We start from the raw sequence: 23319 nt of genomic DNA, 5'->3' as shown, positions 1-23319 counted from the left end.
CTCTGTCTAGTGACCACAGGTAAGTGTTATATCCCTCTGTCTAGTGACCACAGGTAAGTGTTATATCTCTCCCTCAGCCTATCCCTCTGTCTAGTGACCACAGGTAAGTGTTATATCTCTCCATCAGCCTATCCCTCTGTCTAGTGACCACAGGTAAGTGTTATATCCCTCTGTCTAGTGACCACAGGTAAGTGTTATATCCCTCTGTCTAGTGACCACAGGTAAGTGTTATATCTCTCCAACAGCCTATCCCTCTGTCTAGTGACCACAGGTAAGTGTTATATCTCTCCATCAGCCTATCCCTCTGTCTAGTGACCACAGGTAAGTGTTATATCCCTCTGTCTAGTGACCACAGGTAAGTGTTATATCTCTCCCTCAGCCTATCCCTCTGTCTAGTGACCACAGGTAAGTGTTATATCTCTCCATCAGCCTATCCCTCTGTCTAGTGACCACAGGTAAGTGTTATATCCCTCTGTCTAGTGACCACAGGTAAGTGTTATATCCCTCTGTCTAGTGACCACAGGTAAGTGTTATATCCCTCTGTCTAGTGACCACAGGTAAGTGTTATATCTCTCCAACAGCCTATCCCTCTGTCTAGTGACCACAGGTAAGTGTTATATCTCTCCATCAGCCTATCCCTCTGTCTAGTGACCACAGGTAAGTGTTATATCCCTCTGTCTAGTGACCACAGGTAAGTGTTATATCTCTCCCTCAGCCTATCCCTCTGTCTAGTGACCACAGGTAAGTGTTATATCTCTCTATCTAGTGACCACAGGTAAGTGTTATATCCCTCTGTCTAGTGATCACAGGTAAGTGTTATATCTCTCCAACAGCCTATCCCTCTGTCTAGTGATCACAGGTAAGTGTTATATCTCTCCATCAGCCTATCCCTCTGTCTAGTGACAACAGGTTAGTGTTATATCTCTCCATTAGCCTATCCCTCTGTCTAGTGATCACAGGTAAGTGTTATATCTCTCCATCAGCCTATCCCTCTGTCTAGTGATCACAGGTAAGTGTTATATCTCTCCACCAGCCTATCCCTCTGTCTAGTGATCACAGGTAAGTGTTATATCTCTCCATCAGCCTATCCCTCTGTCTAGTGATCACAGGTAAGTGTTATATCTCTCCATCGGCCTATCCCTCTGTATAGTGACCACAGGTAAGTGTTATATCTGTTCATCAGCGTATCCCTCTGTACCACATATAAGTTATGTATTTTTGCAATGGTGATATAAGATGTCCTGTAGCTCTGAATCATTTGAGAGTTATATTGTTAAGTTATTTTGTAAATAGCAACAGGATCTGCCAATCGAGTACTACTGTTAGGTTGACCATTTGTTCCATGTCACTCTTGGTGACTAGCAAAACCATCTTAATGACTCGTTTGATGAATTGTTTTTCAGCAATATGGAAGGACCAATGTGTAAACATCATCCGGATCGGCCAATCGAGTACTACTGTGAGGATGACTGTATACCCATTTGTTCTCGCTGTGTCATCATGGGTGACCACAAGAAACATAATATCACATCCATGGAGGAAAAGGTTAGTTCTTTACATATGATTTGATCTGAGATTTCTCAGACCTTTACATTCATTCTTGTATTGGAGGACTTCTCTCACTTCATTAATAGATTGATGTCACTTGAGCACAAACCTGAGAAAGATTTCTGTCAATGTAACCACACATATTATTACTGGGAATGAAAAGATGTATGCACTAATGCCATCATTATTGGTCCATGGTCATGATTGTGTAAATACTCAGACGAGCGATACAGTCCCTCCAGTTGATAACATAACTGTGTAAATACTCAGATGAGCAATACAGTCCCTCCAGTTGATAACATAACTGTGTAAATACTCGGACGAACGATACAGTCCCTCCAGTTGATAACATAACTGTAAATACTCAGACGAGCAATACAGTCCCTCCAGTTGATAACATAACTGTGTAAATACTCTAGACGAGCGATACAGTCCCTCCAGTTGATAACATAACTGTGTAAATACTCAGATGAGCAATACAGTCCCTCCAGTTGATAACATAACTGTGTAAATACTCGGACGAACGATACAGTCCCTCCAGTTGATAACATAACTGTAAATACTCAGACGAGCAATACAGTCCCTCCAGTTGATAACATAACTGTGTAAATACTCTAGACGAGCGATACAGTCCCTCCAGTTGATAACATAACTGTGTAAATACTCGGACGAGCGATACAGTCCCTCCAGTTGATAACATAACTGTGTAAATACTCGGACGAGCGATACAGTCCCTCCAGTTGATAATATAACTGTGTAAATACTCAGACGAGCGATACAGTCCCTCCAGTTGATAACATAACTGTGTAAATACTCAGACGAGCGATACAGTCCCTCCAGTTGATAACATAACTGTGTAAATACTCAGGACGAGCGATACAGTCCCTCCAGTTGATAACATAACTGTGTAAATACTCGGACGAGCAATACAGTCCCTCCAGTTGATAACATAACTGTGTAAACACTCAGACGAGCAATACAGTCCCTCCAGTTGATAACATAACTGTGTCAATACTCAGACGAGCGATACAGTCCCTCCAGTTGATAACATAACTGTGTAAATACTCGGACGAGCGATACAGTCCCTCCAGTTGATAACATAACTGTGTAAATACTCAGACGAGCAATACAGTCCCTCCAGTTGATAACATAGCTGTGTAAATACTCAGACGAGCAATACAGTCCCTCCAGTTGATAATTATATAACATAACTGTGTAAATACTCAGACGAGCGATACAGTTCCTCCAGTTGATAACATGTCATATCTTGTGGCTGAAATGAGGCAATGTAATCTCAAGTAAATTCAATGGTGTTTTCAATAAGAATTGTTGAAACTATTTCAGAACAAAGCAATATTTGCTGACATGGAGCCTGCACTTCATACAGGAACCAAAGTACTAAAGAAACTCCGCAAGGCAGAACATGTAAGTTTGAAATAGATCTGGATTACTGGAGGATGAATATAGCTTTAACAGAGTATTCATAGCCTAAATATACATGCTAGTATTTTTATACACCAAGTGAAGTTTGCTTTTAACAGAAATGATAAAGAGTCCAGATTTTACTGTGATCTTTAGAATGTGACAAAAATTAATTGATATTGTAGTTTGTTATATCAAGTTAAAATCTCTAATTATTCTTAATATAAGATGTTTGTATGGTGCTATATCACAATTCTTGTATTATGCATTTGTTAATGTGTTTTACATGTCTTTTCTGTCAGATAGAACAGGTTTATTGAAAGTTGTACATTGTTACCATAGTAAAAGATATATTTTTATCACAGAAGTTATGTGTTATAGATGATGGGGACATTAGTGCCTGACATGAAGATGGAGACCAACAGTGTGATAGAGGAAATACGAGGTCACTTCCAGTTCCTACACGGCATGCTTCAGGCTAGGTAATTTAACATTTAGCCACTTGAGGCTAAGTAAGGTCACATCCAGCCACTTGAGGCTAAGTAATTAGCCAACATTCAGCCTCTTGAGGCTGAGTAATTAGTCTACATTCCGCCACTTGAGGCTGGATAATTAACCCACATTCCATCACTTCAGGCTAGGTAATTTACCCACATTCAGCCACTTGAGGCTGGGTAATTAGCCAACATTCAGCCACTTGAAGCTAGGTAATTGGCCAACATTCAGCCTCTTGAGGCTGGGTAATTAACCCACATTCCATCACTTGAGGCTGGGTAATTTACCCACATTCAGCCACTTGAGGCTGGGTAATTAACCCACATTCCATCACTTGAGGCTGGGTAATTTACCCACATTCAGCCACTTGAGGCTGGGTAATTAACCCACATTCCGCCACTTGAGGCTGGGTAATTAACCCACATTCAGCCACTTGAAGCTAAGTAATTAGTCTACATTCCGCCACTTGAGGCTAGGTAATTAACTCACATTCAGCCACTTGAGGCTAGGTAATTAGCCAACATTCAGCCACTTGAAGCTAGGTAATTGGCCAACATTCAGCCTCTTGAGGCTAAGTAATTAGTCTACATTCCGCAACTTGAGGCTAGGTAATTAACTCCCATTCAGCCACTTGAGGCTAGGTAATTAGCCAACATTCAGCCACTTGAAGCTAGGTAATTAACCCACATTCAGCCACTTGAAGCTAAGTAATTAGTCTACATTCCGCCACTTGAGGCTAGGTAATTAACTCCCATTCAGCCACTTGAGGCTAGGTAATTGGCCAACATTCAGCCTCTTGAGGCTGGGTAATTAGTCTACATTCCGCAACTTGAGGCTAGGTAATTAGCCAACATTCAGCCACTTGAAGCTAGGTAATTGGCCAACATTCAGCCTCTTGAGGCTAAGTAATTAGTCTACATTCCGCAACTTGAGGCTAGGTAATTAACTCACATTCAGCCACTTGAGGCTAGGTAATTAGCCAACATTCAGCCTCTTGAGGCTGAGTAATTAGTCTACATTCCGCAACTTGATGCTGGGTAATTAACCCACATTCCATCACTTCAGGCTAAGTAATTTACCCACATTCAGCCACTTGAGGCTGGGTAATTAGCCAACATTCAGCCTCTTGAGGCTAAGTAATTAGTCTACATTCCGCAAGTTGAGGCTAGGTAATTAACCCACATTCCATCACTTCAGGCTAAGTAATTAGCCCATATGTCTGTACGTATTCATTTGAATACTTGTGCTATTCTGCAGTTTGATGCTATAAAAGAGATAAGTTGATATCTGATACTTCTTGTCATTGTCGGTAACCCACTGTCTAGAAGCTCACAGAGACCGTTGGATGATTAGTACATTTTTCGTTGTTTCCCAAAAAAATATTTCTTCAGGAATTTAGACCCATTAGAAAACTGCCTTTTTTTGGGGTTTCAGTTCAACTACATGTATATGCAGTAAAAGTGGCCTCCACAGATTACCTTTTGATAGTGAAAACTATTTTGAATACATAATTTTGAAGACAAAAATCAGACATTGACGCTATTATGAAAAAAGAAGATGTGTATTTGTTCCGTTAAAGTCATTGACCATTAGCAGCACATATATTGCATGTTCGTTGGCGGCTCCCATGACAGGGATCTCCATAAAAGTTTTCCACAAAATAGACACCATTCAAATACCACCATAGCTCCGAGCTGAAAAGAGATTCTCATCACATGGTCTCCATGAGCTTTTGGACCGTGGGCTTACTGAGGTTGACTAGTTATGTATTGCTGATATAATGCTCTTTCATTACAGAGAAAAGCAATTAATAGATGATGTGTTTACGGTATACAAAACAGGTATAGAGCCATTGGCCACACTGGTGAGTATTGTTCATTTGTGGATGTGGAATTCATGATAAAATATTTGATTATAGCACCATTTAGTGTGCTGCAGTAAGATTTTTAAATACCGTATTTATCCCTAATAAGTACCCTCCCCAGTGTAAAAGTTTAGTACTGTATTTATCCTCAGATAAGCTGCCTCCCCTAGTGTAAGTTTAGTACTGTATCTATTCTCAAATAATCCCCCTCCCCTAGTGTAAGTTTAGTACTGTATCTATCCTCAAATAATCCCCCTCCCCTAGTGTAAGTTTAGTACTGTATCTATCCTCAAATAATCCCCCTCCCCTAGTGTAAGTTTAGTACTGTATCTATCCTCAAATAATCCCCCTCCCCTAGTGTAAGTTTAGTACTGTATCTATCCTCAAATAATCCCCCTCCCTAGTGTAAGTTTAGTACTGTATCTATCCTCAAATAATCCCCCTCCCCTAGTGTAAGTTTAGTACTGTATCTATCCTCAAATAATCCCCCTCCCCCAGTGTAAAAGTTTAGTACTGTATCTATCCTCAAATAATCCCCCTCCCCTAGTGTAAGTTTAGTACTGTATCTATCCTCAAATAATCCCCCTCCCCTAGTGTAAGTTTAGTACTGTATCTATCAAGGTAGTTTGAACTTTCTAGCTTGAGGGAACTTGATTAAACTGTACACAATTACAAAGGACTATAATAATGTCGTGGACAAATTTGAAATTCATTACAAGGTTGTCAGTGTTTCAGCGGATTCATTCCTTGAGAGATAAAACTTCAAACACTTATAAAGAGTTATAAATGAGTTTTGAGTTTCAGGGTTGTTGAGTCACAGTCACCATTTTTAGATCGTACTTTCATTTGTTTAATTCCTCAGTCAAAACGATAACTTCAAAAAATTTGTGTTATTACTTTAAAATCAGTTACAAGCTAATTGTATTCCAGGGCACCATAAATAATTACAGTGTAATAGCTAGTGGGGGGTAAGGTAATATGTATTGCTTTATCAATAATCGATATGCTTGTTAAAGTGTGATAAGAAGTTATAGCTGTTGAAATTATACCTTGCGTCGATTACAGAAGGAGCAGATGTATGAGGACATTAGAAATTTAGAAGTTTCCATAAAAGGTGAGTCAGTACAATTTGTGACACCTTATTTGGAATAAACTTTACAATCCGTGACACCTTGTTTGAAATAAACTTTACAAAAGGGCTATTGAAGATGTTTTTTTTGAAAAGTGGGATTTGATGCATTGATGATAAAAAGATTGATAATAACTACATTCTTGATGAAAGTAGTTGGGTATTGATGAAAAATCATAAACTCCAAAATGTTGAAAGATTACAGAAAGCTTTTGACTTCAAATGATATTTTCACAAGTCAACAAGATAATTTTCTTGTTGAAGCTTTTAATCTGAAATAAATGGTACTGTTTGGGTTTTCAGCTGCCCAGAGGATATTGAATAACAATAATGAAGTGATTCTCAATGCCAACGACATCCTGTCTCAGTTACAAGCAGCCAAGGACCTGCCCTGTATTGTACATAAAAAAAAGGACAAACCTAGTGATAAAATCAGGTAATACAGGAACAAGACAGATCAAGCAATATTGTCATGCCGGTACTCTACATATATAAATATAGAAAAAAAGATGAAATAACAGTAATTTGCCATTTTTAGCCCACCATCATCAGATGGTGGGCTATTCAAATCGCCCTGCGTCCGTGGTCCGTCGTCCGTCCGTCCCTCCGTCCGTCCCTCCGTCCGTCCGTAAACAATTTTTGTTATCGCTATTTCTCAGAAAGTACTGAAGGGATCTTTCTCAAATTTCATATGTAGGTTCCCCTTGGTGCCTAGTTATGCATATTGCGTTTTGAGACCAATCCGAAAACAACATGGCCGACAGGCAGCCATCTTGGATTTTGACAATTGAAGTTTGTTATCGCTATTTCTGAGAAAGTTTTGAAGGGATCTTTCTCAAATTTCATATGAAGGTTCCCCTTGGTGCCTCGTTATGCATATTGCGTTTTGAGACCAATCGGAAAACAACATGGCCGACAGGCAGCCATCTTGGATTTTGACAATTGAAGTTTGTTATCGCTATTTCTGAGAAAGTACTGAAGGGATCTTTCTCAAATTTCATATGAAGGTTCCCCTTGGTGCCTAGTTATGCATATTGCGTTTTGAGACCAATCGGAAAAACAACATGGCCGACAGGCAGCCATCTTGGATTTTGACAATTGAAGTTTGTTATCGCTATTTCTGAGAAAGTACTGAAGGGATCTTTCTCAAATTTCATATGTAGGTACCCCTTGGTGCCTAGTTATGCATATTGCGATTTGAGACCAATCGGAAAACAACATGGCCGACAGGCAGCCATCTTGGATTTTGACAATTGAAGTTTGTTATCGCTATTTCTGAGAATGTACTGAATGGATCTTTTTGAAATTTCATATGTAGGTTTCCCTTGGTGCCTAGTTATGCATATTGCGTTTTGAGACCAATCTGAAAACAACATGGCCGACAGGCAGCCATCTTGGATTTTGACAATTGAAGTTTGTTATCACTATTTCTGAGAAAGTATTTAAGGGATCTTTCTCAAATTTCATATGTAAGTTCCCCTTGGTGCCTAGTTATGCATATTGCGTTTTGAGACCAATCTGAAAACAACATGGCCGACAGGCAGCCGTCTTGGATTTTGACAATTGAAGTTTGTTATCACTATTTCTGAGAAAGTATTTAAGGTATCTTTCTCAAATTTCATATGTAAGTTTCCCTTGGTGCTTAGTTATGCATATTGCATTTTGAGACCAATCCGAAAACAACATGGCCGACAGGCAGCCATCTTTGATTTTGACAGTTGAAGTTTGTTATCGCTATTTCTGCGAAAGTATTTAAGGGATCTTTCTCAAATTTCATATGTAAGTTTCCCTTGGTGCCTAGTTATGCATATTGCATTTTGAGACCAATCTGAAAATAACATGGCCGACAGGCAGCCATCTTGGATTTTGACAATTGAAGTTTGTTATCGCTATTTCTGAGAAAGTACTTGAGGGATCTTTCTGAAATTTCATATGGAGGTTCCCCTTGGTGCCTCGTTATGCATATTGCATTTTGAGATCAATTGGAAAACAACATGGCCGACAGACCGCCATCTTGGATTTTGACAATTGAAGTTTGTTATCTCTATTTCTCAAAGTACTGAATGGATCTTTCTCAAATTTCATAAGTAGGTTCCCCTTGGTCCCTTGTTTTGCATTTTTGGACCAGTCTGTCCTGAAAACAACCTGGCAAACAAACAGCCATTATCGTTAAATCTCAAATTTCTTATATAGCTAGGATTCCCTTGTTTGAAAAGTACTGGAGGGATGTCTCAATTTGCACAGATTAGTAAAATGAAGGGAAAAGTAGAGAAAAGATCAATCTGACATGGAACCTATGAAGATCATTCAATGGTGGGCGCCAAGATCCCTCTGGGATCTCTTGTTAACATTTTCATATCCAATACATAACATTCTTTCAAGTTATCATTATATAAAAGATTGATTTGTAGAAAATGCATCACTAGAATTGTTGGACTTCACATATAAGTTGTGATAGGGAAAAGGTGTCGCAATTATGATTTGTAGTCTAGGAAACAAATCTGTGAGATCAATAGTTAATGAAGAGAAATGAACAGAAATAAACTGGGAATAGTATTTAGGGGAAACAAAAGATTACAGTCATGGTCTGATGGTCCATATATATGTGTTACTGTTAGGAACAAGATGTGGTGATCACCGTGTTATCTCATACATGAGTACATTACATTCTCTGTAGGGTAGAAATTATCATCTATCTATACTCTTGTTTTGTTTCAGATTTGAACCAGGCTTGTCTCTACCTACAGCCATTGTTAATTATGGTGGTATAGATGGCTCAGTGCCCATCATGTGAGTATCAAAACTCTTTAGTTCACCTGGCCCTGAACCACCTGACCCTGAATCACCTGGTCCTGAACCACCTGGCCCTGCTGTTCATAGCCGAGTGACACTAGTTAAATATCTGTACCCCTACTCTTGTAACTCTCTAATGTCCATGGTTCAGTGACATCAGTGAGATGTCTATACCCCTACCCTAATGTACAAGGTTCAGTGACATCAGTGAGATGTATAGACTGTGTGTAACAATAGTTTGATGTCTATGTAATGTATCTCCACTGTTTTATATACAGGGCTGAATGGCATACGATCAGTGAGATGTATAGACTGTGTGTAACAATAGTTAGATGTCTATGTAATGTATCTCCACTGTTTTATATACAGGGCTGAATGGCATACGATCAGTGAGATGTATAGACTGTGTAACAATAGTTTGATGTCTATGTAATGTATCTCCACTGTTTTATATACAGGGCTGAATGGCATACGATCAGTGAGATGCCAGAGGAGTTGATGATGGACGATTGTGATACCTCGGAGTCCATCACTCCTGCTGAATCCATTGCATCCATCTCTGATGCAGCAACTTCGGACATGAATGCTGATGGTATGGTATTCCTATGGAGGTTATAGATGAATTCTGCAGATAATTGGCAACAAATACCCATGTAGATTAGAGTATTTACAAAGTAATACAAATATTTCAGAAAGAATGAAAGAAAAATCTATGTTTTAAAAGAAAATTATGGAAAGTATTTCCTTCTCTATTTATGACCACAGATGTGATGTAAAGTATGAAACATCCTTGAGATTTCTAGTTGATCTTAAGAGTTTTCATAAAATTTGAAATTTTATGAAACAAAGTATATTTTTACGAGTCTTGGCATGCAAATTTTGTGATAAGTTTCAAAAAAGTGTCATGAAATAAAACAAGGTTAGGCCATTTTTAAAACATAACTAACATGAAGTGCCAGTGAGTTTATGGTATGTTGCAGGATTCATCGTCAATCATCTGTCTGTCCATCTTTCAAATTTTACCTTCTAAAAAACTAAAGCATCTCAGTACTGATATTTGGCTAGGAGGTACATGGGGAAGAGTACATAAATTTTTACTCTTTTAATGGCCGTGACATATTTCCAAGGTCATAGAGATGAAAAATGTTAAAAACTTTAGCAGGTAACTAAGACAGACTGGTATAAAGTTCCCTCATATTAATGACCCAGGGTATTCATCTTTGGCAGGTAGGTTCCTGCTACAGAGTGGTATAAAGGATTAGATGTATGAAAAAATCTCATTATCTTGCCAAGATCCAGAAGACCCATTTGACTTGTATTTCGCTAGAAAAATTGTATACCATTTCCTGAAACATCACTAACATATCACAATCAACATGAAAATTGTAAAGAGTCCTATTGCCCTTATTCCTTACAGGCCATGTGAGCATTTCAGGCCCTCTGGGACTCTTGTAAATTCATGATGTAACGTCATTGTTCATATTATGACGTCACAATTGATTTTTGACGGACACAGTCAATGAAAATCTCTCCAGGGTATAATACATTAGTAACATGTGAAAATAGTATATCAGAAATTCACTAGATAACAGGCTGAATATGAGATAAATGTTATTTGTGTGGTATCAAATGGTGTGATGTTCAGTAATCATTTTGTCAGTGTATTTATTAATGGAACATGGGTTTCTGTATTATACAGAAGACATTGTTATTTTGTCGCATGCTCAGATTTTAGTCCCAAGCGTATATATAAAAAAGATCAGCACATTGATTTTGATGGAAGAATAATGGCCGCAGGCTAAAACCCTTTATGTCAATATCACAAGATACATATACATGTATTTTCTGTTACAAACGTTGTTATCACTTAATACTATATTATATCTCTGATGTGTTCATCTAACACTCTGTATTTACAAATGAAGTTACACCTGCAATACTTGGTAGAAAACAATATACAGAAATGTCAAATTAGAACAGTCATAATGTGGTGGAATGCCATATGAATCACCAAGTATATACTGCTACAGTAATATGAAATCCTGAGGGTAATTCAAACTTTAACAATAGATTATTGGTTAAATAGAATATTGGTAATTGATATATTGTTGCCACCTACCTACCCAACATCTTCTAGCAGAGGTCAATAAAGGGGTAACAAACATATTTATAATGCTGGCAGTACTTTCGTGGCAAAGAAGTCAAAGTTGGAGCAATGATCCTGATAATTCAATATACGTAGGTACAGAACTTGGGTTAAGAGGTTTAAATGGAAAGTGAAACAGTAGGATGTATCCCTAGCTAGCACAGAGTTCAAGAATTGAACAAATATACATTATAACACAATTAAATAAAAATAAAAGAGACCGAAAAGGAATTAATCGTTATAATCTTTCTACAGGTGACGTCAAAAACAGAAAACCGTTATGATTGGTGGCTTTATTGTGGGTTGACAGTTGATACAAATGTCGACGAGAGTAATCTGAAGCAGTCCTGAAGTTGCGTCATTGTTGTAGGAGCAGGACTGTACAACCCTGACAGTCAATTTATCTCCGGGGGGTGGGGGTAGGGGGGGGGGGTGGGATATGTTACTGATGGCTTTATCTTTATCTACTGTTGACAGATGAGAGTAATCTGAAGAAGTCCTGGAGCTACCTTGTCTCATTAGAAGATGAACTTTCAGCTGAGGACAACAAAGCCAAACCAATAGCACCAGTGACTTCTAGCAAGAAATCCAAGAAGGAAAAATCTGTGTCCATACCAATTCCACCAAAAGGACGGATAAAGGGTAAGTGTCCAAGTGTAAGGTTGTGTCCAAGTGTAAGGTAGTGTCCAAGTGTAAGGTAGTGTCCAAGTGTAAGGTTGTGTCCAAGTGTAAGGTTGTGTCCAAGTGTAAGGTAGTGTCCAAGTGTAATGTAGTGTCCAAGTGTAAGGTTGTGTCCAAGTGTAATGTAGTGTCCAAGTGTAAGGTAGTGTCCAAGTGTAAGGTTGTGTCCAAGTGTAAGGTAGTGTCCAAGAGTAAGGTAGTGTCCATGTGTAAAGTTGTGTCCAAGTGTAAGGTAGTGTCCAAGTGTAAGGTAGTGTCCAAGTGTAAGGTAGTGTCCAAGAGTAAGGTAGTGTCCAAGTGTAAGGTAGTGTCCAAGAGTAAGGTAGTGTCCAAGTGTAAGGTTGTGTCCAAGTGTAAGGTAGTGTAATGTTGTGTCCAAGTGTAAGGTTGTGTCCAAGAGTAATGTAGTGTCCAAGTGTAAGGTTGTGTCCAAGTGTAAGGTTGTGTCCAAGTGTAAGGTAGTGTCCAAGAGTAAGGTAGTGTCCAAGTGTAAGGTTGTGTCCAAGTGTAAGGTTGTGTCCAAGTGTAATGTAGTGTCCAAGTGTACGGTAGTGTCCAAGTGTAAGGTTGTGTCCAAGTGTAAGGTAGTGTCCAAGTGTAAGGTAGTGTCCTAGTGTAAGGTAGTGTAATGTTGTGTCCAAGTGTAATGTAGTGTCCAAGTGTAAGGTTGTGTCCAAGTGTAAGGTAGTGTCCAAGTGTAATGTAGTGTCCAAGTGTAATGTAGTGTCCAAGTGTAAGGTTGTGTCCAAGTGTAAGGTTGTGTCCAAGTGTAAGGTTGTGTCCAAGTGTCAGGTAGTGTCCAAGTGTCAGGTAGTGTCCAAGTGTAAGGTAGTGTCCAAGTGTAAGGTAGTGTCCTAATGTAAGGTAATGTCCAAGTGTAATGTAGTGTCCAAGTGTAAGGTAATGTCCAAGCGTAATGTAGTGTCCAAGTGTAATGTAGTGTCCAAGTGTAAGGTAATGTCCAAGTGTAATGTAGTGTCCAAGTGTAATGTAGTGTCCAAGTGTAAGGTTGTGTCCAAGTGTAAGGTAGTGTCCAAGTGTAAGGTAGTGTCCAAGTGTAAGGTAATGTCCAAGTGTAAGGTTGTGTCCAAGTGTAAGGTAGTGTCCAAGTGTAAGGTAGTGTCCTAGTGTAAGGTAGTGTAATGTTGTGTCCAATTGTAAGGTAGTGTCCAAGTGTAAGGTTGTGTCCAAGTGTAAGGTAGTGTCCAAGTGTAAGGTAGTGTCCAAGTGTAAGGTTGTGTCCAAGTGTAAGGTTGTGTCCAAGTGTAAGGTTGTGTCCAAGTGTAAGGTAGAGTCCAAGTGTAAGGTTGTGTCCAAGTGTAAGGTAGTGTCCAAGTGTAAGGTAGTGTCCAAGTGTAATGTAGTGTCCAAGTGTAAGGTAGTGTCCAAGTGTAAGGTAGTGTCCTAGTGTAAGGTAGTGTAATGTTGTGTCCAATTGTAAGGTAGTGTCCAAGTGTAAGGTTGTGTCCAAGTGTAATGTAGTGTCCAAGTGTAAGGTAGTGTCCAAGTGTAAGGTTGTGTCCAAGTGTAAGGTTGTGTCCAAGTGTAATGTAGTGTCCAAGTGTACGGTAGTGTCCAAGTGTAAGGTTGTGTCCAAGTGTAAGGTTGTGTCCAAGTGTAAGGTAGTGTCCAAGTGTAAGGTAGTGTCCAAGTGTAAGGTAGTGTCCTAGTGTAAGGTAGTGTAATGTTGTGTCCAATTGTAAGGTAGTGTCCAAGTGGAAGGTAGTGTCCAAGTGTAAGGTAATGTCCAAGTGTAAGGTTGTGTCTAAGTGTAAGGTAGTGTCCAAGTGTAAGGTAGTGTCCAAGTGTAAGGTAGTGTCCAAGTGTAAGGTTGTGTCCAAGTGTAAGGTAGTGTCCAAGTGTAAGGTAGTGTCCAAGTGTAAGGTTGTGTCCAAGTGTAAGGTAGTGTCCAAGTGTAATGTAGTGTCCAAGTGTAATGTAGTGTCCAAGTGTAATGTAGTGTCCAAGTGTAAGGTTGTGTCCAAGTGTAAGGTTGTGTCCAAGTGTAAGGTTGTGTCCAAGTGTAAGGTAGTGTCCAAGTGTCAGGTAGTGTCCAAGTGTCAGGTAGTGTCCAAGTGTAAGGTAGTGTCCAAGTGTAAGGTAGTGTCCTAATGTAAGGTAATGTCCAAGTGTAATGTAGTGTCCAAGTGTAAGGTAATGTCCAAGCGTAATGTGGTGTCCAAGTGTAATGTAGTGTCCAAGTGTAAGGTAATGTCCAAGTGTAATGTAGTGTCCAAGTGTAATGTAGTGTCCAAGTGTAAGGTAGTGTCCAAGTGTAAGGTAATGTCCAAGTGTAAGGTTGTGTCTAAGTGTAATGTAGTGTCCAAGTGTAATGTAGTGTCCAAGTGTAAGGTAATGTCCAAGTGTAATGTAGTGTCCAAGTGTAATGTAGTGTCCAAGTGTAAGGTTGTGTCCAAGTGTAAGGTAGTGTCCAAGTGTAAGGTAGTGTCCAAGTGTAAGGTAATGTCCAAGTGTAAGGTTGTGTCTAAGTGTAAGGTAGTGTCCAAGTGTAAGGTAGTGTCTGTACCAATCCTACTAAGGACATAGTGACTGTATTTATCAATAGTTTGAAGTAGTTGCAGTAATACAACCCTTAGAGTAGGTGCCATATGTGAGTTGTATTGCAAACTAAAGCTGTAGTTATGAGTCACTAAATTAACAACCTAATCACAATACAACTTAATATTGTAGGAGGTCAGGACCGTGTCTATGTAACACACATCAAGAACCCAGGCAAGTTCTTTGTTCAGAGGTGTGGTGATGCTGCAGCTCTTCGCAAACTCTCTCGACAGATCAACGCAGCATGTAAAAAGAACTCAACAGGCATTCCAACTGATGTGATAAAAGGTAATTGTTCTTGTTCCTAACCTCACTATCTAATAACTTTATTAGCTATTCTTTTTCCTAACCTGCCATCTGATCATTCTATGTGGAAGCATGGTGATCTGGTGGTAGGTCTCAGGGCTACATGATCAAAGGGTCTCTAGTTTAAGTCCGGGCTACATGACCAAAGGGTTGCTAGTTCAAGTACGGGCTACATGACCAAAGGGTCACCAGTTCAAGTCCTGGCTAAATGACCAAAGGGTCGCTAGTTCAAGTACAGGCTACATGACTAAAGGGTCGCTAGTTCAAGTTCGGGCTACATGACCAAAGGGTCACCAGTTCAAGTCCGGGCTACATGACCAAAGGGTCGCTAGTTCAAGTCCGGGCTACATGACTAAAGGGTCGCTAGTTCAAGTCCGGGCTACATGACCGAAGGGTCGCTATAGTTCAAGTCCGGGCTACATGACCAAAGGGTCGCTAGTTCAGCTCCGGGTACACCAGCACAAGCATTTTGTTGTGTCCTTGAACAAGTTACTTTACTCTCTACATTCCAGTCAACTCAGCTATAAGTGAGTAAGGCAGTGCAAGAAATGTCATGAGTAAGCTGTAAGTACCGAAATGGCAACTCCAGTTGTATTCTCTCCATGGAGTTGAGAAAGATATTGTTTGGTTGCTAAGGGCAGAATAACCACAGATAACAAATTGGGCTTTTATATATAAAATGCTGAATGGCATTTTGATATGACTATTTTTGCAATAGTTATTGCCCTTTGTTTATTTCAGTATTTGATTTCTGTCTGGACATCTACATTTTTAGCCCACCATCATCAGATGGTGGGCTATTCAAATCGCCCTGCGTCCGTGGTCCGTCGTCCGTCCGTCCGTCCCTCCGTCCGTCCGTCCGTCCGTAAACAATTCTTGTTATCGCTAATCCTCAGAAAGTACTGAAGGGATTTTTCTCAAATTTCATATGTATGTTCCCCTTGGTGTCTAGTTATGCATATTGCATTTTGAGACCAATCGGAAAACAACATGGCCGACAGGCAGCCATCTTGGATTTTGACAATTGAAGTTTGTTATCGCTATTTCTGAGAAAGTACTGAAGGGATCTTTCTCAAATTTCATATGTATGTTTCTCTTGGTGCCTAGTTATGCATATTGCATTTTGAGACCAATCAGAAAACAACATGGCCGACAGGCAGCCATCTTGGATTTTGATAATTGAAGTTTGTTATCGCTATTTCTGAGAAAGTACTGAAGGGATCTTTCTCAAATTTCATATGTAGGCTCCCCTTGGTGCCTAGTTATGCATATTGCATTTTGAGACCAATCGGAAAACAACATGGCCGACAGGCAGCCATCTTAGATTTTGACAATTGAAGTTTGTTATCGCTATTTCTGAGAAAGTACTGAAGGGATCTTTCTCAAATTTCATATGTAGGTTCCCCTTGGTGCCTAGTTATGCATATTGCATTTTGAGACCAATCGGAAAACAACATGGCCGACAGGCAGCCATCTTGGATTTTGATAATTGAAGTTTGTTATCGCTATTTCTGAGAAAGTACTGAAGGGATCTTTCTCAAATTTCATATGTATGTTCCCCTTGGTGCCTAGTTCTGCATATTGCATTTTGAGACCAATCGGAAAACAACATGGCCGACAGGCAGCCATCTTGGATTTTGACAATTGAAGTTTGTTATCGCTATTTCTGAGAAAGTACTGAAGGGATCTTTCTCAAATTTCATATGTAGGCTCCCCTTGGTGCCTTGTTATGCATATTGCATTTTGAGACCAATCGGAAAACAACATGGCCGACAGGCGGCCATCTTGGATTTTGATAATAGAAGTTTGTTATCGCTATTTCTGAGAAAGTACTGAAGGGATCTTTCTCAAATTTCATATGTAGGTTCCCCTTGGTGCCTAGTTCTGCATATTGCATTTTGAGACCAATCGGAAAACATCATGGCCGACAGGCAGCCATCTTGGATTTTGATAGTTGAAGTTTATATCGCTATTTCTGAGAAAGTACTGAAGGGATCTTTCTCAAATTTCATATGTAGATTTCCCTTGGTGCCTAGTTATGCATATTGCATTTTGAGACCAATCGGAAAACAACATGGCCGACAGGCAGCCATCTTGGATTTTGACAATTGAAGTTTGTTATCGCTATTTCTGAGAAAGTACTGAAGGGATCTTTCTCAAATTTCATATGTAGGTTCCCCTTGGTGCCTAGTTATGCATATTGCATTTTGAGACCTATCGGAAAACAACATGGCCGACAGGCAGCCATCTGGATTTTGACAATTGAAGTTTGTTATCGCTATTTCTCAGAAAGTACTGAAGGGATCTTTCTCAAATTTCATATATAGGTTCCCCTTGGTGCCTAGTTATGCATATTACATTTTGAGACCAATCGGAAAACAACATGGCCGACTGGCAGCCATCTTGGATTTTGACAATTGAAGTTTGTTATCGCTATTTCTGAGAAAGTACTGAAGGGATCTTTCTCAAACGTTTTTGTAAGTTGCCCTTGGTCTGTAGTTCTGCATATTGCATCTTGGGACCAATAGGAAAACAACATGGCCGACAGGCAGCCATCTTGGATTTTGACAATTCAAGTTTGTTGTCGCTATTTATCAGAAATTGCTGAAGGGATCTTTCTGAAATTTCATTTGTAGGTTGCCCTCTGTGCCTAGTTATGCATATTGGATTTTGAGACCAGTCAGAAAACAACCTGCCCGACAGGCAGCCATCTTGTATTTTGACAATTGAAGTTTGTTATCGCTATTTTACAGAAGGTACTGAAGGGATCTTTCTCAAATTTCATATGTAGGCTCCCCTTGGTCCCTGGTGTTGCATTTTCGGACCAATCCGAAAACAGACAGCCATTATCGCTAAATCTTAAATTGTTTGCAAAGTACTAGAGGGCTGTTTCTGAATTTACACAGATTAGTAAGACTTAGAGGAAGGGAAAAGTAGAGAAAAGATCAATCTGACATGGAACCTATAAAGATCATTCAATGGTGGGCGCCAAGATCCCTCTGGGATCTCTTGTTCAACTGATCTGTCTAAAACTCAGTAAGCTTTGTAATTATGATACATATTTTTAGCCCACCATCATCAGATGGTGGGCTATTCAAATCGCCCTGCGTCCGTGGTCCGTCGTCCGTCCGTCCGTCCGTCCGTCCGTCCGTCCCTCCGTCCGTAAACAATTCTTGTTATCGCTATTTCTCAGAAAGCACTGAAGGGATCTTTCTCAAATTTCATATGTAGGTTCCCCTTGGTGCCTAGTTATGCATATTGCGTTTTGAGACCAATCGGAAAACAACATGGCCGACAGGCAGCCATCTTGGATTTTGACAATTGAAGTTTGTTATCGCTATTTCTGAGAAAGTACTGAAGGGATCTTTCTCAAATTTCATATGTAGGTTCCCCTTGGTGCCTAGTTATGCATATTGCGTTTTGAGACCAATCGGAAAACAACATGGCCGACAGGCAGCCATCTTGGATTTTGACAATTGAAGTTTGTTATCGCTATTTCTGAGAATGTACTGAATGGATCTTTCTCAAATTTCATATGTAAGTTTCCCTTGGTGCCTAGTTATACATAATGCGTTTTGAGACCAATCTGGAAACAACATGGCCGACAGGCAGCCATCTTGGATTTTGACAAATTGAAGTTTGTTATCGCTATTTCTGAGAAAGTACTGAAGGGATCTTTCTCAAATTTCATATGTAGGTTCCCCTTGGTGCCTAGTTATGCATATTGCGTTTTGAAACCAATCAGAAAACAACATGGCCGACAGGCAGCCATCTTTGATTTTGATAATTTAAGTTTGTTATCACTATTTCTGAGAAAGTATTTAAGGGATCTTTCTCAAATTTCATATGTAAGTTTCCCTTGGTGCCTCGTTATGCATATTGCATTTTGAGGCCAATCTGAAAATAACATGGCCGACAGGCAGCCATCTTGGATTTTGACAATTGAAGTTTGTTATCGCTATTTCTGAGAAAGTACTGAAGGGATCTTTCTCAAATTTCATATGGAGGTTCCCCTTGGTGCCTCGTTATGCTTATTGCATTTTGAGATCAATTGGAAAACAATATGGCCGACAGACCGCCATCTTGGATTTTGACAATTGAAGTTTGTTATCTCTCTTTCTGAAAGTACTGAATGGATCTTTCTCAAATTTCATAAGTAGGTTCCCCTTGGTCCCTTGTATTGCATTTTTGGACCAGTCTGTCCTGAAAACAACCTTGCAAACAAACAGCCATTATCGTTAAATCTCAAATTTCTTATATAGCTAGAATTCCCTTGTTTGAAAAGTACTGGAGGGATGTCTCAATTTGCACAGATTAGTAAAATGAAGGGAAAAGTAGAGAAAAGATCAATCTGACATGGAACCTATGAAGATCATTCAATGGTGGGCGCCAAGATCCCTCTGGGATCTCTTGTTATTTCCCACACGACATTTTAATTCAGCTATTTTTGCAAAAGGTCTTGTCCTTTTGTTTTTATCTCGGTATTTGATTCTTGATCACTTGTCTGTAGAGCCTCATACTCGGTTTTTAACCAATTTATTTAAAACTTGTAGACTTTCGGATATGAAATCATGCTTTCTCAGTGGCATTTTGGTTTCAATATTGTCATTCACTTGAGGGGGCCGCGGTGGCCGAGTGGTTAAGGTGTCACGACACTTTATCACTAGCCCCCACCACTGGGTTGCGAGTTCGAAACCTACGTGGGGCAGTTGCCAGGTACTGACCGTAGGCCGGTGGTTTTTCTCCGGGTACTCCGGCTTTCCTCCACCTCCAAAACCTGGCACGTCCTTAAATGACTCTGGCTGTTAATAGGACGTTAAACAAAAACAAACCAAACATTCACTTGATACATAATTCGCTTTCTTTTTGGCATGACATGGGTTGTATATAGTTCCAATTTGCAGTTCTCTTATTGGTTTATAAATTATAAGAAGTCTGTAGATGTTGAAGATCTAGAAAACAAACAGTGTATGAAAATTAGTAAATGTCATCATTTTGCAGAGATGAAAATGTTCAGACGATTGGCTGATTTCAGCCTTTTTGAGAATATCAGTGTAATGTAAACTTGTAATTTTTCCCATTGAAAAGATTGAGTAATCTAATTTTCAGCCTTTTTGCCCTTAGTCCATTTTCTTCTCTGATTTGGTTCTGAGATGATGATTGATGGAACCTTCATTATGTTGTGTATATCTGTTCGCTTCAGGTGACCTGTTGCTAGGGAAATACACGGGTGACAATGAATGGTATAGGGTCAAGGTGAAACAAGTGTTACCTGGTGACAACAAAAACAAGATGAAGCTCGATGTCATCTACCTTGACTATGGAAATGTTGAGGTGATCACAATTGACAGGTCAGTGTTTGGTTTCCTTAGTTACCACTGTTGACATTAATCACAGTGATCAAAATGGAATCAGTGTTTGGTTTCCTTAGTTACTACTTGAAATTGATCACAGTGATCAGAATGGACAGGTCAGAGTTGAGAATTAATGATCATCCCCTCAACCTTAACCCTTACCATACTGAGCTGAATATATTTTAACTGGTACACTTTATTAACGTGTCAAGTGTATCATTTAAGCCATTGCCCTCATCTTCCCACAAAGATCACATAACTGCCATGTTTACAAGCGAAAGTTGCTTACTCATCACCTGCTCCCAATCTTTATCTTGAAATTTTAAATGAATATTTGAGCATCCCCACAAGAGTAAAGGATTAAGATTTTTGGATTGATTTTTAACGTACAGGACGAGGAAAATGCAGCCGAGGTTCATGGAACAGCCTCCATTCTTGATGGAATGTTGTCTGTCTGACATTGTACCTGTGGACAAGGTAAGTATCAACTGGATCTTTTTATCTCCATTTTATCAAATTGTCATATGTTCAACAATTTTTGTCTTGCCTGTGATGAAGTTGCAAAGTGAAATTATCGTTTAACATTTCAGATGGCAACAGCGTCGTTGTCAAAATTTCACTTAAACTTTTAACAAAACTTGGTATCTATGTTAACTACATAGTGGACATTTACAGATATCAGTGGACATTTACAGATATCAGTGGACATTTACAGATATCAGTGGACATTTACAGATATCGGTGGTTATTTACAGATATCGGTGGTTATTTACAGATATCAGTGGACATTTACAGATATCAGTGGTTATTTACGGATATCAGTGGACATTTACAGATATCAGTGGTTATTTACAGATATCAGTGGTTATTTACAGATATCAGTGGTTATTTACAGATATCAGTGGACATTTACAGTTATCAGTGGACATTTACAGATATCAGTGGTTATTTACAGATATCAGTGGACATTTACAGATATCAGTGGTTATTTACAGATATCAGTGGACATTTACAGATATCAGTGGACATTGACAGATATCATTGAGATTTTATGAACCAGTTACTCTGGAAATTATGGATGCTGGGAATCTTCTCTTTAAAATTTTGTTTTAAGCAGTTTCTATAAAAGTTAGAATGTTATTCCAGTCAACCCTGGAATATAGTTGAATTGTAGTGTGGATATCTCAATACACTCTACAATTTACATGAATTTTATTTTGTTTGATGTATTTTGGAGTTAAAAACCTTGATTTTAAGAAATTGATTCTCCAATTGATTAACAAATTAGTTTGTAGCCAAAATGGAATGAAATCTATAATATATCAGATACAATTTCTTCTCACTTTTAAGAGAGAGTGATTTTTGGGGTAAAAATGACGTATTTATATACTACTAGGTGAATTAGGAGAATTAATGATTTTGAATGTTTCTCGCAATACATCATTATTTACACGTCTATAATGTATACAGGGTACAAGTGGAGTTTTTTGGGGTTGTTTCTGAAAAATACTGAAATATTAGTGAATTTTAAGTTTAAGCTAAAACTTACTAAGTTACTACACTGACAAAACCGGACAGTCAAGACATATACTTATGTGTCATTGTTGTTGGGCCATTGTTCGTACAATATACCTGAATTCTAAAAGACTGCCTTAAATATTTTCATGATATGTGACATCTGACACCATCATGATGTGAATTACCTTATATCTATATACCATCTTTCTATTTTCAGGATGAATCATGGTCACTTGAAGCTGTACAGACCTTTGCAAAGATGACTGCTGAAAAACCATTAATAATGATTGTAAGTATAAATAATATCTGTTATAAAATCTTATGAGAGAGGATAAAAATAGAGAAAGATAAAATCTTACAATGAGAGAGGATAAAAATAGAGAAAGATAAAATCTTATAATGAGAGAGGATAAAAATAGAGAAAGATAAAATCTTATAATGAGAGAGGATAAAAATAGAGAAAGATAAAATCTTATAGTGAAAGGGATAAAAATAGAGAAAGATAAAATCTTATAGTGAAAGGGATAAAAATAGAGAAAGATAAAATCTTATAATGAAAGGGATAAAAATAGAGAAAGATAAAATCTGATAATGAGAGAGGATAAAAATAGAGAAAGATAAAATCTTATAATGAAAGGGATAAAAATAGAGAAAGACAAAGACATTTCTATTTTGCACCTGATGATGGAGGGGTGTTAAAATCATCTTCATCTCATTGTCCTGTGTATATTTCTGGAGAACATAAGGAATCTTCTTGAAATTTCATGTGTATGTTTATTTTGTTGTGGTTGATTGTGAGACATGACTTGATATTGTAGGTAATCAGTGAGGTTAATAATGTACTACACATAGATCTGAGCAAGCCTCCAGATGATGACATCATGGATGACCGTCCAATCTCTGTTAGAGATACCCTGGTGTTTCTAGAGCTGGCTAACTTCATCACGCCTGCTTCTAATAATGTAGTGGGTAAGCTGTTGTTTGTGACTACCTCTCTCCTTTTTTTACCCATCCAGACTGCTATAAAAGTTTATTTTGTTATTCAGTTTTTGTCATCTTCTGAAAAAGTTCGATTTTTGAAATTGTCATTTTTTGGGGCCGCAATAACGTCTGTTAGGGCACTGGCCACGTAATCTCAGGTGAAGATCGGAGGTGTATGGTTCAATTCTCCCAATGCATGTAGGTTTGTGTTTCTTGGGAACCTAAGAAACAGGCCAGTCTGTGCTCTTGTGTGTCCTTTGGCAAAATGACCCTGGCTGTTCAGGGAGCCATAAACCCAGCTACAAAAAGAAGATTCACTTTTCAGAAACAATGTGTAATATCAAGCTTTCAAGACAACAATCATGTAAATTATAATGTTTTATAGTATGTGCAAGACAGGAATTGCATCCTCAATACTCCAGGGGTTACATTCATTTTTGCTCTCTGCATCCCAGGAATATATCATAACAAAATTGAAGACTCGGTCCCCACCATCTTGTTGATCAAACAAAAAGACTACTTT

The 23319-nt window shown here is 38.8% G+C and overlaps 1 protein-coding gene across 1 annotated transcript in view; it reads left to right on the top strand.

The window, feature by feature from the left end:
• The window catches only part of LOC117328209 (RING finger protein 17-like), a 72987-nt gene that overhangs the window by 7305 nt on the left and 42363 nt on the right, over positions 1-23319 (top strand). Inside the window, 14 exon segments of the mRNA XM_033885651.1 lie at positions 1404-1545; positions 2893-2973; positions 3352-3452; positions 5263-5329; positions 6395-6443; positions 6762-6894; positions 9177-9248; positions 9710-9843; positions 11875-12039; positions 14770-14925; positions 20147-20294; positions 20690-20774; positions 22033-22104; positions 22634-22784. Of these exon segments, the coding sequence (XP_033741542.1) occupies positions 1404-1545; positions 2893-2973; positions 3352-3452; positions 5263-5329; positions 6395-6443; positions 6762-6894; positions 9177-9248; positions 9710-9843; positions 11875-12039; positions 14770-14925; positions 20147-20294; positions 20690-20774; positions 22033-22104; positions 22634-22784 (1556 nt within the window).

This window comes from Pecten maximus, chromosome 5 (assembly GCF_902652985.1).
Source record: "Pecten maximus chromosome 5, xPecMax1.1, whole genome shotgun sequence".
Classification (NCBI taxonomy): Eukaryota; Metazoa; Mollusca; class Bivalvia; order Pectinida; family Pectinidae; genus Pecten; species Pecten maximus.
This window is presented reverse-complemented; position numbering and strand designations above follow the sequence as displayed.